Source organism: Cladophialophora immunda, assembly GCF_000835495.1.
Source record: "Cladophialophora immunda strain CBS 83496 unplaced genomic scaffold supercont1.7, whole genome shotgun sequence".
Lineage (NCBI taxonomy): Eukaryota > Fungi > Ascomycota > Eurotiomycetes > Chaetothyriales > Herpotrichiellaceae > Cladophialophora > Cladophialophora immunda.
In genome coordinates this window covers 2,873,096-2,887,146 of record NW_015622547.1, presented here as the reverse complement: position 1 = coordinate 2,887,146, position 14,051 = coordinate 2,873,096, and the positions used below count along the sequence as shown (strand labels likewise).

Sequence of the window (14,051 nt, the reverse complement as noted above, 5' to 3'; positions counted from 1 at the left end):
TCACCCTCTGGTCGGCCGCGGAGAGCCGGAGCCTGTCGAGCACTTTGCCCAGGACGTCGACTTTCCGAATCAAGGAATGAAGATGATAACGAATGACAAACTCCGTCAGAGGTTTCGTCTTTGCAGTGATGCAAGGTGATATGCACAGAGAGAGGGCAGACACAGGAGGATCTTCCTTGTTCGCCATGTCCTTCTTGTGTTGTGAGATGTAACTGACGGTGGTGGAGACGAAGCCAGCAGAAATGAGATAAATAAACGAGCGAATGTAGTGATCAAATTAAATAGAATATAGGGGATGTGGCCTGTCGAACAATGCGAAGGAGGCTTGGGAGAAGATTGAAGAGGGATCAAGATATCCGCGACAGCTGTCAAAGGGTGACTTTCTATGCTACGAGGAAGGAGCGCTCCAGCCTCATTGCTATCTTATTAGCCTGGAAGGATGTCCTGGAATTAAGGAGAGACCATAACATTTTCGCTTCACATAGAAGCAGAGAGCAATGATGGGAGGAGATGTAAAAGAATTAACATGCTGATTTTTAGGGTGCAGATCTCACCTCCGCTCCATTTCGTCCAGTCCTTCCAAAAACCATGCTACTACCATTCATTCTCTGCGTTTTTGTATCGTTACTGACCTACACTCTTGTAGAGATCATCTGACCCGTTGTGGAGATGGCTGTGGCTGTGTCCCAGACGTTGTCTCTTCACCAAACCTGTCCTCCTGTACTTTGCCCTTTTCCTCCCTGGCTGGATTAATTTGGAGTGCTTCTTGGTGGACTCGGTCCGGTGCTCTCTCTTGCTATCCCCTTGGTGGCCATCTGCTGCTATCCGCCTTGCTCTGTTCTTGCACAACCCGATCCCGTCTGCATGAGGCGTTCTTGATCCACTCTTCTTTGACCGATTGGTGACTGAGACAGCCGGGATCTGCCCAGCATCAAGGAACTTGAACGCGTCGGAAACAGACACAGGCTCGTGGCATTTGGGGCATTGATTGAAATTGGCGACAAAGCTCGCCGCACATGGGAAATGGAACCAGTGGAACTTGCTGCAAGGCAAGAATAACAGTGTGTCGTGATGGACCACCTGTTTGTAACAGAGCACACAATCTAAGCCAGCTTTGTCAGGCCCAGCCTTTCGAACCCATTCTTTGAATTCGGTGTTTGTGCGGAAACGCCTTGGGAATCCTGGGCCAAGCGGCATCACATCGAGGAATTCTTTCTCGTCTTCGACTCGTGCGAGGGTCTCCCGGATGTTCGCGTTCAATCTCTTGAAGAAAGCCGCCAAAACCTTGAAGAGATAAGCGAGCTGCTGCCAAAGACCTGCAGATAGGTTAGCAGAAATCGACAGCGAGGAAAAGGAGGCGATGATGAAGGACAAAGTGCACGAGAAGCATGATGACGAGTCAGGGATTCGGCTGAAGCGCATACTTTGGACACCGAGCTCTCTTGCGAACTGGCCGGTCAATATCGAGAAAGCCAGGACAGCGAAGAGCATGAAATAGAAGTGGATGACCTCGCCCATCTTCCAAAGATACCGGACAGCCTCTGAAATGATGTGGTCACAATGCTGGACTCCAGTTGCGGCTAAATACCGACGCAGAAACTGGAGCTTGAGGAAGAAGTGGTAGATGGCGTGGATGAAGAATTCGAGGAAGTGGTCGACCTGGCTTTGCAGAAATCTCATGGGCGCAGCCGCCATGATTCCAACGACATTGATCGAGAAGAAGACAATGCCCTGGGTGGAATCGAACAGGCAGAAGGAGACAAACACAATGCAGACCTGGATCAAGGTGGCCCAAAAGCGGTCGAAGGATGGCATTGCGCTGAACTAAGATATTTTCAACTCCAATAGACTTTCCGAGACGAATGAAATGGTGAATTGGTAGATAAGGGAATGAGGAGCTCTTGAAATGCAATGCTTGATGGGCCTATGATCAGGTTAGACTAAGAGAAGAAATGCGCAAGGACGCGGACATGGAGATCCTGCATCTTGGGAGGATGTGACTGCCATATTCGATACCAGTAACAAGGCTCTGCGGAAGCTGCAACGGGTGGACTAAAACAGGCATCGGGGACACTATTGTGAGCACACAGTGGATGGTTCAGAAGGCGCGCCCATGAGTCCGTCGTGGCATGAATCAAGGATTGTTTACAAATGAAGGATTGAGGCCGCAGTTTAAAGGCAGGGACATCGACCCCCTATCGCTATCGCCACGTGATCCTCTTCTCCCCGTCCCTTGTCTTGATGACGGAATCGCGGGCTGAGTAACGCCCACCCTCATTGTTGCATGTGAACGACGATCGCCCTCTGCACAGTCTCAACCTTTCAGTTACGTACCCAATGTAAGAGTCTTCTTGTTAACGGCGACCTCTCCCTGATACGAAACTATCACAAATTCCTCGAATGGCTCTTCCACCAAAGTTCTCCGGCCAGCTGCTGGCCTCGGCCGCGAGCAACGAAGCAAAGCACACCATCGAGCTTTATTTGGACTATGTCTGCCCTTTCTCCGCGAAGCTGTTTAAGACTTTCTACAAGAGTGTTGCACCTGTTATTGAGAAAAAGTACAGCAACCCTGGTATCCGCGTTATCTTCCGTCAACAGATCCAGCCATGGCATCCTTCTTCTACTCTGGTCCATGAAGCCGGTGCTGCAGTCCTGAAAATCGCCCCCGGCTCCTTCTGGTCATTTTCCGAAAAGCTGTTTGAACAACAAAAGGACTATTTCGACGTCAACGTGGTGAACGAGGGGCGCAACGAGACGTACAAGAGACTTGCCAAGCTGGCCGGCTCTGTGGACGGGGTTGACGAGAAGACCATTCTGGACTTGTTGCTGGTACCTGACAAGCCGGACAAGGACGGTGGACTCAACATTGGGAATAAGGTCACTGACGATGTCAAGTTCATGGTCAAAGCGAACAGAGTCACCGGTGTCCACGTAACACCGACCGTCTTGTTCAATGGCGTAGAGGAACGCAGCATCAGTTCCGGTTGGACATTAGAGCAATGGGAGGAGTGGCTGCAAAAGAACGCGAGCTGAAAGAGAGATGCCAGACCAGCAACGAGTCGACGGGACTGTGACATGGAGACCAAAAGACGCTTGCAGACGACAATGAGTAGCGTGCAAGTACACCATCCATTCTTTCATGGGTTTGAACTGGGTCGGTGGTTGAGCTGATGAGGCTATGCTAAACCTGACTGACCACCAACATCTTTGTGCCTAAATTCTTTGGCCATCGTGGGATCCATTCATCAAGACATACACAAACTGGTAGTAAGCACGCCCGCTGAATGCACATTTGAACACGGTTCCTTTGGTTCCGGAGAAAACGCCCTCCCAATGCTGCGCTAGTCGGAGAAGTTGATTCGGATGAGATTGTGTCAAGATCAATGAGCAGGAGGCTGGTATCCAATCGGTCGTCTACTGGTGTCAGCGCCTGGACACATGTGAAATTCGCCAGACTTACTTGAATAGCAGGATATGTGGTTCCGGCTCGTGGACTTCATAGTGCTCCCATCCTAGGCTCTGCGTGATGTTCTTCAGCTCAAGTGTCACACAGACATGACAGTGTGAGGTACCTGTGTGATCCCCAACCCCCTCCATTCTTCTTCCCATAGCAATTTCAAAGTCCCCTTGGAGTCGTCGAAGTAGTCTCTTGGGATGACCTTCAACATGGCTTTTGGGAGTTGCACATGCCGGTATTCGAATTCGCTGTCAGAGTATCTGGCCCGTATTAGCCTCAGAGCCATGATCAAATTTCCACATACACACCTCGCGGAATATCCGATACTGTCAATGAATTCCTCCAGTCGCGCTCTCTCAGACTCGAGCAACAATCTCGGCTTCTTGTTGCGCCGCGACATGTCAATATCCGCCATGTTACTGTGCTGGGAGACGCGATCAATAGAGAAGACTTCGTTGGTCGAATTTTTCTCGCTCGAGAGACGTGACAAGGGACGGTAAGGGAGTACCACGCGGTACAAACGTTAGCGGTCGGCGGGCAGCTGCGGACAAGACTCGCGAAATGGTCTCGTGCTCTTGCGCATGCAAGGGCTGTGTAGGACGGGGAGGTAAAAGCTGCGGATAACAGTCGGATTGTCCGCGGAATGTGTGGCTCTCAGATTTCGACCTGAAGAAAGCGTGTCGATACAGGTTATCGCGGAGGGGTGAAGCAGAGGACTGCGACCTGCATTTGTGTTTGAGGCGGATAGTCCCAGAGGCTCGCCGAAGTAAACACAGATTGGGGAGCCAAAACCCAAGGCCAGCCTATGAGAGAAGGTGCGGGTGCCAAGAGATTCCGGAGAAACCAACCTCGGATCAGACCGATGACTTACCTAATAATCCGGTCCCTATCACGTGTGCTTGGTTTTCGCCCTCTCTCTCTCGCAGCGCAGACTGACAGTTGCGTGTGTCGCGTCCCCGTTGAGATCCTGTCACCCCCAAAAGAAGTTGTCTGAAGGGCGAACGATGGAAGAGTCCCCAAAGCGCATGCAACTCCCACACCAGTGAATGCTTTCGCAAGGGCCTCCTTTGCCCTATTCATCTCTCCAGTCCCATCTTACTGCACTGTGCACCTGATGGTGGCCCCTCCTGCGCCCGCATCTCTCGCCCAATCTCGAAACCCTGTGAGGCCGCGAAATCATGAGCTCGAAGCGCAGAAGCGGCCCTGCAGGCGACCCCGACGACTTTCTAGCCACGCCTGATCCCAAGCGACGCAAGCGGAGCGACGTAAGTATTAAAATAATCCTCTCTCACTCGCCCAACTCCCAACTTGCACTTACCACTGCACTTCTCGACCGTGCGCAGAGTCGCGGAACCCCCGCCTTGTGCACCTCATGCTGCGTGCAATGCCACCTGCACTCGAGTTGACCGTAGTGCACTGCATGCCCGCACTCGCAATGGTTGATGCATCGCGCCAGAGTTTTGCTAATCCAGCTGTCTGTAGGATACCCATTTCCCCGAGGAAGAAACTCGAGAGACCACCACGGATATTGGCTTGAGGCTCGTGAGGCAGCTGAAGAAGTCGCAAGACAAGAATGGCCGCAACGTCGCAATCCATTTTCTGGACCTGCCTAGCAAGGCCGAGTATCCTGACTATTACCAGCAAATCGCCATGCCTCTTTCCCTCAACATGATTGAGCAGCGGCTGGAGAATTATGAATATGAGAACCTAGAGACCTTGGAGTCAGACTTGAAGAGAATGGTGCAAAATGCGAAGGACTATAACAATAGTCGATCTGCAATCTTTGAAGACGCTGAGCGCATACGCAAGGCTTTGTCCAATTTTATGCCAAAGCACAATCCGGCGTATCTGCGACCAGATTATCGCGCTTATCCCACTCCCATTCCACAAGAACTGCTTGATGAGGTGCGACGTCAATCCGTCTCGTCGGAGGGAACCATGGCTCCAGAGAGGGTCAAGCTGGTATTCCCTAATCCCGCCGCCGCGCGGCGGCGCCAAAGTCAGGTCACTCCATCCACTGACACCCTGACCGACACGAGGGAAGATGTACGGCAAGAACAGTTGAAGTTTCTGCAGGAACTGTCGGAGCAGGAAGATGCAATGTAACTCACCCTTTTGACTCAGCTGCGCGTGACCACACCGACTAACATTTGTTGCCCAGCAACTTTGAGGAAAAGGTCTCCAAAAAGGATTATCCCGACTATTACAAGCTGGTCAAGAAACCAACGTCCATATCGGATGTACGGGCTTTGGTAGAGAAGGATGCAATCCAAGACTGGGACGCGTTGGCGAAAGAAGTGCGACTCATCTGGGACAACGCTAAAGATTACAATCAGGAAGGGTCCGACATCTACCTGATGGCAGAAAAACTGGAGGTAATGTTTACCCTCAACGCGCGTGAATCGTGAATATAGACGGCGGCGACCTGACCACGTGATGTACTCTGCTAACATTATCGATCATCCTCTTAACAGGTTTGGTCGGAGTCCAAGATGCAGTCACTTGGTGCTCAACCACGACGCAACCTCAAGCTCTCTTTGTCACAACCAAAGCCAAAGGCTCTGCGACTGACAATGGGTTCCTCTACGCCTACGCCAAACCTGGTCGGTGGCACGATCGACAGCGAATCGCTCCGACGACAGAAGGAAGAAATGGGTCAAGCCTTGAGTAAGGTGCAGAGGGCGAGTTCGAAGGCCACGCAAGCCAACGGATCGACCCCAGTGCCTTCCAGCGCTGCTCCCAGTGTTCGTCGAAGCGCCTCACTGGCTACAACGACTGAGCAAGCTGATACAATCACGAGCGAGGTCAAAGTCAACGGTGTCTCAAGCACTCCCCAACCTCAGGAAGCGGTGAGAGCTTCACAGCCTCCTGCGCCAACTCCAGCACAGCAGCTGCCAACCCCTGTTCAAGAAGTCGAAATCCCTCTTCCGAATACAGCGCCTCTCACGAATGGAGCCCGTCACCTCGAGCGTTCTGAACCACAGCCATCTAGCCCTGGCGCGAATCCATCGGTCCCCAACAACAATTACTTGAATCAATCCGTCATTCCCATGGAACGACGCTATCGTGACCCTGGCAGAGGTGAGTTCAGTCGTGTCTTAATGTTATCTTTTCATCGGCTTCAGTTTGCTGACATTGAGTCTGCCACACTCTCAGGTTGGACCCACGCGTTGCTCGCCTCTGTGACCTTCATGACCAACCCTTCTTTGCCGAATGACCCACGCTGGAAACTGGTCCGCTACGGCTCGGCCACCAAGACCCAGACGAGTGGCTTCATCGCTCTACCATCTCACTACCGCGACCTACGCATCATCCCAACCACCACTTCCGAACTAGCTAGTCGTCGCCGTCATCGGGTTTTGTTCATGCATAACTCCACCGTCTACAAGGAAAGCAACAGTAATCATGTGGAGGGGGCGTTTGAGGTTAGGCTGGTTCCAGGGGAGAATGTCCTTGTTGTGGAAGTTTTGGCAGATCTGAGGGATGGGGAGAAGAAGGCGTACGCACCGAGTCAATTGCAGTTTGACTTTGAGAGGTGCACCCTGATTGTACATCTCAACACATCCTAAAATATGGGGGAGGCTTGTTAATGAGATTGGGAAAGACTTCTCTTGGTCCAGATGACTTGAAAAGGATTGGAAGTGCGGCGAACTGCTTGCGATGAGCATGACACATGCATGGGATTGCATTGTAGTATGTGCTTTCTAGGACCTCAGTGCCTGTGTTTTATCAATGAGATTGAAAGTGACTTGAAACTCAAAAGCCTGCCCTGACAATTTGTCGAGGCCAACTTCCACTGGAATGGCTGAAGTGCATGGGACAGTGATCAATAAACACCACATTGATGTCATTGTGCTTTTGGATCATATGGTTGATTCATCTATACAGGATCTTTCGTGGTGTTCAAGCTGTCTCGATCCGACCCTCAACCGAACTCCCCCGTTCCCACTCGGAGCCATGTCATGAAATGGAGAATATAACAGTACAGTCGGCCCACGTCCTACTTTGCAGTTCTGGGTCCTGCGACCCCAGCCCCAATTACACTGGGCAATTCCTGCGCTCCCATACTGTATAGCATCCCAATCGCTCCGGCCACCAACGCGGTCATAACCACGCCGAAGCTGGCAAACATGACAAAAGGCACCGAGATGTCCTTCTTCTGGCACGCGTTGCCGCCCCATTTCACGGTCTTCTTGGTCCCGTCTTCGTTGATCCGGACAAGAGTGGACGTGCAGCGGCACTTGAAGCAATTGCTGTGTGCTTTGTAGCAGGAGCCGTGGCCTGAGCAGGAGTTTGTGGTGTTTTCACACGCAGACTGCGAGGCGAAGCACGCGGGGATCACCGAGGGGAGGGTGAAGTTTGACGAAGTGTTGGCGGGTGTGATGGTGTCAAATTCGGAAACGGAGGACGGGGTGGGTGTGGTGGACGGGAGGTCGAGCCGTTCCTCTTCAGATTCTTGGGCCGAGCGGGCGGCGTGCTTGTGGCTGTGAGCCTTCTTCTTCTTGGGGTTCTTCAGTCTCTTCGTGGATGGAAGGAGGAGAAGAGTGGATTCGACGTTGTCGGTGGCGGAGAAGTGTTTGAGGATGCGGACCAAGGAGTTCAGCTTAGTCTTGACGTCCGATGGGTTGGAGGGCAGAAAACTGTGGAGGGAGAGAATGATCGGGATATTTGGAATCTCTGAGGCCGCGAGGCACCGTCCATTTTCGGCGGGATAGGTGAAGACAACCTCGACGCCCATGCTGTTGGGCGCATTGCGAGAAGGGGGAACGTCATACTCGCAAAGCCCATCTTTCTCTTTGCGACTGCCATCAGGTACCGCCTTGAAGTCGCTGAGGAGGTCCTTTGTTGGATCCGAAATCCACAGATCAGGCATGGCCATATCAAAGTCCTTGATCTGCATGTCGACCCCCGATATTCTGATGAACAGCTTTCCTGGCGCATCTTTGGGATGGCTCTCTCCAAACAGAGGTGCCTGGTATCCCCCATAGGTATTGAGGTCTTCAAGCAGCATCGATTCTGTGATGCCCAGGTATCGATCCGCCGTAAGAGCCCTTCTTCTCGCGATAATGGCGCTCGCCATTTCTGAATCGATCATGCCGGTCGACGGGACGGTGATGGAGCGATCAATGGTGAAAAGGTATGCGCCTTGAGCAGCGGCATACTGAGCGAGTGCTGCACAGGGCAGTAAGACCGATAGGGACTTCATGGTTACTATCGCCAGCTGAGCTCAATGACGAGCTGTTGATTGTAGCTGGCAGCAGTGCAGAACATGAAGAACTACCTACATACGTCTGGGGGCAGAGGCACGGATAATTGTTTCGGCCTGGGGAGCTAGCGAGGACAGAGGACAGCAGTCAAAGGACCCTGACACGTGCAGTGTGGTGCGACCCCTCGTCCACCTGCGACATTTGGATTTCAAGGCTGCGAAACTCCCTTTCTTTCTTTCGTCGGTGGCCGCACATCCTTTGGGATCATCTATTACGATAACATAAACTTCCTTTTCCTCACTGCCTCATTCTCCCGATGTGCTTCTGAGGTTTTCAGGGAGAAGGTATTGTGCATGGGGTTAATGTCACCGAGCACGGCCACTGTCGACCATACACCAATTCCTCCCCGCTACAATGCAACCAACTGATGCCTCAACCTGCCCCTCCCCATGCTCCGGTACCTATTCCGTAGCCCGCGGAGCGTTCGCGTGCCGCTCCAGAATGGTCCAGTCGACCTTCAAAGGGTTGCAATAACCAGACGATCCAAATCCACGTACGGGTGTCACCTCTGACCCTCCCAGTCTACTGAATATTGCTAAGAGCTGGCAGACCAATCTTTTACCGACTCTTCACTACGATTGCACTTACCTACTGCGCCGCCAAGACCATTAACTACATCTATCCGGACACTGCGCATGGCTCCCGGCCCCAAGTTGAGTCCGTCAAGAAGACGCGCAAATCCCAAGATCAGGAAAGATCGTGGCAAGGGTACTGGGACAAAGCCAACACGAATGGCTCGACGAAGTCGCCGGAGGTTATCCATTTGATGTTACCAATTTGGATTCGCCGAGCAAAGCCTCAGTTATGGGAGCCTGACGACCCAACATGGAAGTCATTCCAAGCTCTTCACGGAGATCCGAAACGCCTGCGTGAAATCACAAGAGCAATTCAGGAATCTCTGAAGCAAGAGGTCATTAAAAAGTATGGTCGTGTCTTGATGGAGCTCGGAGGGAAGTTCGCATTCCACGCCGGATGGAGACTTGCTCCGCCTTTGTACGCCCCAACGACTTATGAAGTCCCGTGCATCTTCTTAGAGCCGGGCAAGGTCAGTTATGGCTGGAGGCAGCTGCCCAATAGCATGGGAGGGAAGATGGATCGTGTCTTTCACCCAATTGTGCTTGCCAAGGCCTTTGTGAACGGTTTCAGAGAATTCGCCTGGGCCTCATATCTGATCACCAAAGCCCGACTGACGGATCGGCTCAATTCCCTTAGCACGACCGTCAAGGACTCCACGCCGGATAAAACTCTCAGTGAAGACGAGAAAGCCCACAAGCGGTTGAGTTTTGGGAAGATATCTGAAAAGGACAAAACAGTCTGGCTTCCTTTTCTTCGTGGTGACTATGGTGAGCATGACTCAAGACGTGCCTACCGGGATCTTGTCAAGTCTATGACCTATCAAGGTGCAATCGAATCGGGATGCGCAGTGTTCCGAGCATATTGGATTCATGGGCAAGAAAAGATTATGCAATCGTACACTCGAGACAGCATACTGCTGGTGGGCGAGATAGCCTTCGTGGGAGACCGAGGCACATTGTTTGTGCATGCCGTGGCGGTATACTCCCCCGAGACCGATTCCCTCATAGGTCCACCTGTTCTCAAGCATGCCTATGTCGTCCCAGACAAAGAGAGGTGGGTGCAAGACAAAACCGCCAAAGTTGACGGGGATGACCTGCGGCAAGCTGAAAGACAAGAACAGACGAAATTGATTACTCGAGAGGCTCTGAAACCGTCAACAACCCCGGACGAGGCACAGAGGACGGGAAAGCCTCCTTCGGCCGAGGGAAACCAAGAGAAGAACAGCGAGAAGTGATATTGATATGCACTTGATTGATACCCAGCGCAAGGCGTTACTCGGAATCTGGATCTTGGGGGGGGGGGGCAACTTTGGATGCGCTCGGGGATGGTGCATTTGACCTGTCTTTCATGACTTGTCTTGCAGAGTGTACTTTGTCAATGTTAGTATGTGCTCGGTGCAAGCCACTTCATCCTGTGTTGAGTTCTAGTAGTGAATCCCTTCTATCACTCTTTCCTACGCTTCCCTCGACTTGACCGCATCCTCACGTATGTCAGAACGCTACCGTTGACTCTTCTTTGCAGCAAGAGACCACAGAACAAGTGCCGCACACAATGGCTTGGACAATGCTGGGAAACGGCATCAGATCCAGCATCCTCTCTCTCTGGCTGTATTTTATCCTCAATATGCTCGTTACGTTCACAAATAAGCAAATCGTGTCCCGGACAGCATGCCCCTGGCTCCTCACTGGCTCCCACGCGTTCACTACGTTCCTAACCACGGGGGTTATTTCGCGCCTCCAGAGACCAGGACTCATCTCGACGACAACAGGCACGTCTACGGTTAACCGACATTGCTTGGCCGACGATAGACGTCTCGATGAAGACGACGATGATGACGGGACCGCACACAACTACCGGGATCGGGATTGGACCAGACCCAGTCTCCGCATTCACCTACGGATCCTTCTTCCTTTCTCTCTCCTTTACACATTGAACATCGCCCTGTCGAATTTGGCCTTGGGGTTGGTGACGTTGACGATGCACCAAACCATCCGCGCCACGGCTCCGGTCATCACGGTCCTAATATCAATTGCATGGCTTGGAAGATCCTGGAGAGAATATCATGTCGGAGTGTACGGCGCGATCGGTCTGACGATATGCGGCGTGATCATTGCCACCAACGCCGCATCCTCTCCCGCAATCGGCGGCAGAAGTCTGGTCGGTGGTCCAACGAGGACAACCGCGTTCGGGTTCACAGTGACATTGCTCGGCGCCTTCTTGGCCGTGCTGAAAACGATCTTCACTAACGAGTTGCAGCGGCCGCCTCACGCAAGTCGCTGGGGGGTCGGCCTGCCCTCGACAAGGCTCGTGCAGTACCTTGCGCTCTACGCCGTGAATCAGACAGTGCTGGTCGCAAGCTGGACCGGCGAAATCAAGGGGTTGACCTCCAACTTGGCCCAAGGGTCGCCCAGCCCAAGACTAGAGCTCGGGGGAGGGTTGCTTCGGATCAGCCTGCCGTGGCCGTGGCTGTGGCTGTTCAACGCCCTTGCCGCCTCGATGCTGAACCTCGCGTCCTTCGACGCGAACAAGCGATGCGGACCACTGAGCATGGCCATCGCCGCGAACATGAAACAGGTGGTCATTCTGGTCCTTCTCGTACGCTTCCGCGATTTCACGAAGGTAAGCGGGGAAGAGACGCAAGAGACCGAACGACGTGCAGAGGATATCGTGATTCTCGGTTCCCTGATCACGACGATCGGAGGTGTCTGGTATGCATTTGCCAGTTTGGGGGCGAAAAAAGTGGCAGAAACGCCAGTTTGGTGGGAGAAGACTCGGGTTCTGACGAAACGAGGCTGGAAGGGATAGGGGGTCGATGGGACAGAATCAAAGACACGTACGTGCAGTCAGACGAGCGGAGACACAGCACCGGGGGATGACCATAGAGCAGGCCAGAGGAAACAACATGTCGTGATCCCATTTTGGCTCGAAATGGACCTCCATGCAGTCGAAACCTTCGCATTTCGTCTCTCCAGTGTCTCGCCGCAATTGGTAGGGTTTGATATCCCAAGGCAGATCCTGCTTTCGAGAGCGATCTGGGTTCGCTGAAGCTGGAGAGCAATAGGAAGCATATGACACGAGATGCGCCTTACGACTAAGCGACCTTTGGCCTGACAGATGGGAAGCTTGCTTCAATCATTGCACAGCCCTGCTCGAGGGAAATAGCGGAAGCAGCCTCTATCGAGCTACTTTCCGTTCTCATTCTGAAGCTCTTCGTCGACGTCGAGCTAGCTGTACAAGTGGATAGTGGCACACATGATATGACTTTTCCAAAGCCTGTTCCGTTTCATTTTTTGGTCCCCTTTCTTGGTACAAATGTGCTTTTTCCACGGATCCTTCTCTTTCCAAAGATTCACACGTATGGATGTAGTCATACACCCCACATCCATCCCGCTGCACCTTTTGACCGTCTATTTCACGGACCTCAACTGACAATGCTTTGCTTCTCCTCTGCCGTGTTACCCTCCCGTCCCGTCAGAGAATTCTCATCCCTCCAAAGCCTTCAAACTCGCCTCGTAGACCTTCTTAGCCTCATCCTGGCCCTTCTTGACCACCTCCTCCATCTGCTTGTGCGCCTTGCGCAACTCGTCCACGATGACCAGCTTCCCCAGCTCCATCTTTCGAAACCTCTTTTGCGCCTCGCCCCTCGCGTTCCGAACCTCTTGGGACGCCCGGTCGAACATCTTCTTGGCCTCGGCGCGCGCGAGGTTGCGTGTCTCCGCCGTGATGGGCGGGACGGGCACGGTGATGAGTAGGTGGTTGGAGGAGGTCGGCGGGTTGGACTGAGAGACCGACGTCGTGCCTGGAGTGTGGGGAGCGGTGGTCTGCGGGACCAGACTGTAGGGGCTTGCCAGGAGAGCCGATGCGATCGGTTTGACGTGCTATAGCCACGAAGACACATCTAGTTAGTATCCGATTGACTGCAACTCCCACTATAGACCACAAGCCGGAGCAGCGCCCTCGGCTTTAATGGAAAAGGCAATAAAGGAGATAGATATGGAGAGAAACCTAAGTATACTCACAGCTTCCTCCGCACAGAATATCTGCACGCTCCGTCCACCTTTCGCAACCACACTCGCCAGATCCCCCACCTTGGCCTTTTCCTTGTGTGGACTCCCTCTCCCCGTCTCCGCGCCCTTGACGTTGATCTCCACGGGCAGCGCCTCGATCATCTGCGGCGTGACTCTGCCGGCATCCTTTGTCTTGACCAGCGCCTCCTTGAGGCGCGCGACGGCCTTGGCGATCCCGGCCTCGAGCTCGGAGAAGTCGTACGGGTCGATTTCGCTGTCGCGGTTGCGCGTGGCCTTGTTGTCCGGGATGTGCACGTCATCCTTGTGCGTGAGCGAGTCGACGGAGGGGGACTTCCGCGAGGATTTGGACGACGACGAGGATTTCTTGAACAGTGGCGCAGAGGTCGAGAATGCTCTGGCGGGGACTTGGTGTGCGCGTGCCGAGACCGAGACTGTCGACAGGAGTAGGCGTTGCGGTGCAGAGAACTGAAGGAGGCGGGTCTGGCATTGGAGGCACAGGGAACGCCGCGACGATGGCGAGCGAGGCAGCCGATGTGCGGGGAGCAACTGCTGGATTATCTGTGCCGCTTCTTTACTCCGTGGAGGCATTTTCGAGTCCGTGTGCGCGAACGGCCAGCTTAAAAGTTCGCAGACGTCGAGTTGATTTGTTTTCGAAGCGTAGAGGTCGTTTCTTGTCGGAAAAAAAGGTTGCGCCTCGGGGTTGGAGAAGCTCCCAGTGCGCGA

The 14,051-nt window shown here is 53.2% G+C and overlaps 8 protein-coding genes across 9 annotated transcripts; 4 read left to right on the top strand and 4 right to left on the bottom strand.

Annotated features, from left to right (window-relative positions):
- Nucleotides 1-513: 513 nt before the first annotated feature.
- On the bottom strand, nt 514-1,815 carry PV07_11723 (uncharacterized protein; the record flags this gene model as incomplete). Its single annotated transcript, XM_016399186.1, has 2 exons — nt 514-1,316; nt 1,425-1,815. The coding sequence occupies 2 exons, from the start codon at nt 1,813-1,815 to the stop codon at nt 625-627; spliced, it is 1,083 nt and encodes a 360-aa protein (XP_016243748.1). The 3' UTR covers nt 514-624.
- Nucleotides 1,816-2,285: 470 nt separating this feature from the next.
- On the top strand, nt 2,286-3,520 carry PV07_11722 (uncharacterized protein). The gene has a single exon (XM_016399185.1). The coding sequence runs from the start codon at nt 2,401-2,403 to the stop codon at nt 3,031-3,033; it is 633 nt and encodes a 210-aa protein (XP_016243747.1). The 5' UTR covers nt 2,286-2,400; the 3' UTR covers nt 3,034-3,520.
- PV07_11721 (cyclin-dependent kinase regulatory subunit) lies at nt 3,043-4,238 on the bottom strand. The gene is made up of 4 exons (XM_016399184.1): nt 3,766-4,238; nt 3,573-3,717; nt 3,461-3,519; nt 3,043-3,414 (listed from the first exon to the last, which is right to left on the bottom strand). The coding sequence occupies exons 1-4, from the start codon at nt 3,870-3,872 to the stop codon at nt 3,381-3,383; spliced, it is 345 nt and encodes a 114-aa protein (XP_016243746.1). The 5' UTR covers nt 3,873-4,238; the 3' UTR covers nt 3,043-3,380.
- A 176-nt stretch (nt 4,239-4,414) lies between these two features.
- PV07_11720 lies at nt 4,415-7,295 on the top strand. Of its 2 annotated transcripts, XM_016399182.1 has the most exons (5): nt 4,415-4,722; nt 4,940-5,559; nt 5,619-5,832; nt 5,932-6,538; nt 6,614-7,295. In XM_016399182.1, exons 1-5 carry the CDS (start codon nt 4,636-4,638, stop codon nt 7,024-7,026), a joined length of 1,941 nt encoding a protein of 646 aa, XP_016243744.1. In that variant the 5' UTR covers nt 4,415-4,635; the 3' UTR covers nt 7,027-7,295. The 2 variants fall into 2 exon arrangements, with proteins under 2 accessions (XP_016243744.1, XP_016243745.1); XM_016399183.1 differs by lacking the exon at nt 4,415-4,722 and having other exon boundaries at nt 4,761-5,559.
- Nucleotides 7,109-8,765, bottom strand: PV07_11719 (uncharacterized protein). Its single transcript, XM_016399181.1, has one exon. The coding sequence runs from the start codon at nt 8,661-8,663 to the stop codon at nt 7,458-7,460; it is 1,206 nt and encodes a 401-aa protein (XP_016243743.1). The 5' UTR covers nt 8,664-8,765; the 3' UTR covers nt 7,109-7,457.
- Nucleotides 8,766-9,113: 348 nt separating this feature from the next.
- Nucleotides 9,114-10,534, top strand: PV07_11718 (uncharacterized protein; the record flags this gene model as incomplete). The annotated part of the gene is made up of 2 exons (XM_016399180.1): nt 9,114-9,217; nt 9,274-10,534. The coding sequence occupies 2 exons, from the start codon at nt 9,114-9,116 to the stop codon at nt 10,532-10,534; spliced, it is 1,365 nt and encodes a 454-aa protein (XP_016243742.1).
- Nucleotides 10,535-10,851: 317 nt separating this feature from the next.
- On the top strand, nt 10,852-12,105 carry PV07_11717 (uncharacterized protein; the record flags this gene model as incomplete). Its single annotated transcript, XM_016399179.1, has 1 exon — nt 10,852-12,105. The coding sequence occupies one exon, from the start codon at nt 10,852-10,854 to the stop codon at nt 12,103-12,105; it is 1,254 nt and encodes a 417-aa protein (XP_016243741.1).
- A 304-nt stretch (nt 12,106-12,409) lies between these two features.
- On the bottom strand, nt 12,410-13,991 carry PV07_11716 (uncharacterized protein). The gene is made up of 2 exons (XM_016399178.1): nt 13,320-13,991; nt 12,410-13,178 (listed from the first exon to the last, which is right to left on the bottom strand). The coding sequence occupies exons 1-2, from the start codon at nt 13,914-13,916 to the stop codon at nt 12,783-12,785; spliced, it is 993 nt and encodes a 330-aa protein (XP_016243740.1). The 5' UTR covers nt 13,917-13,991; the 3' UTR covers nt 12,410-12,782.
- Between the last annotated feature and the right edge of the window lie 60 nt (nt 13,992-14,051).

Bases quoted from the DNA above. Each gene is read 5' to 3' on its own strand.
- PV07_11716 (XM_016399178.1), bottom strand. From the start codon at position 13,916: ATGCCTCCACGGAGTAAAGAAGCGGCACAGATAATCCAGCAGTTGCTC. The intron at 13,179-13,319 runs GTGAGTATACTT...TCGTGGCTATAG, and splicing joins TATTCTGTGCGGAGGAAGCT to CACGTCAAACCGATCGCATC.
- PV07_11719 (XM_016399181.1), bottom strand. From the start codon at position 8,663: ATGAAGTCCCTATCGGTCTTACTGCCCTGTGCAGCACTCGCTCAGTAT.
- PV07_11721 (XM_016399184.1), bottom strand. From the start codon at position 3,872: ATGGCGGATATTGACATGTCGCGGCGCAACAAGAAGCCGAGATTGTTG. The intron at 3,718-3,765 runs GTGTGTATGTGG...AATACGGGCCAG, and splicing joins AGTATCGGATATTCCGCGAG to ATACTCTGACAGCGAATTCG. The intron at 3,415-3,460 runs GTAAGTCTGGCG...TGACACCAGTAG, and splicing joins CCACATATCCTGCTATTCAA to ACGACCGATTGGATACCAGC.
- PV07_11722 (XM_016399185.1), top strand. From the start codon at position 2,401: ATGGCTCTTCCACCAAAGTTCTCCGGCCAGCTGCTGGCCTCGGCCGCG.
- PV07_11720 (XM_016399182.1), top strand. From the start codon at position 4,636: ATGAGCTCGAAGCGCAGAAGCGGCCCTGCAGGCGACCCCGACGACTTT. The intron at 5,560-5,618 runs GTAACTCACCCT...TTTGTTGCCCAG, and splicing joins TCGGAGCAGGAAGATGCAAT to CAACTTTGAGGAAAAGGTCT. The intron at 6,539-6,613 runs GTGAGTTCAGTC...CCACACTCTCAG, and splicing joins CTATCGTGACCCTGGCAGAG to GTTGGACCCACGCGTTGCTC.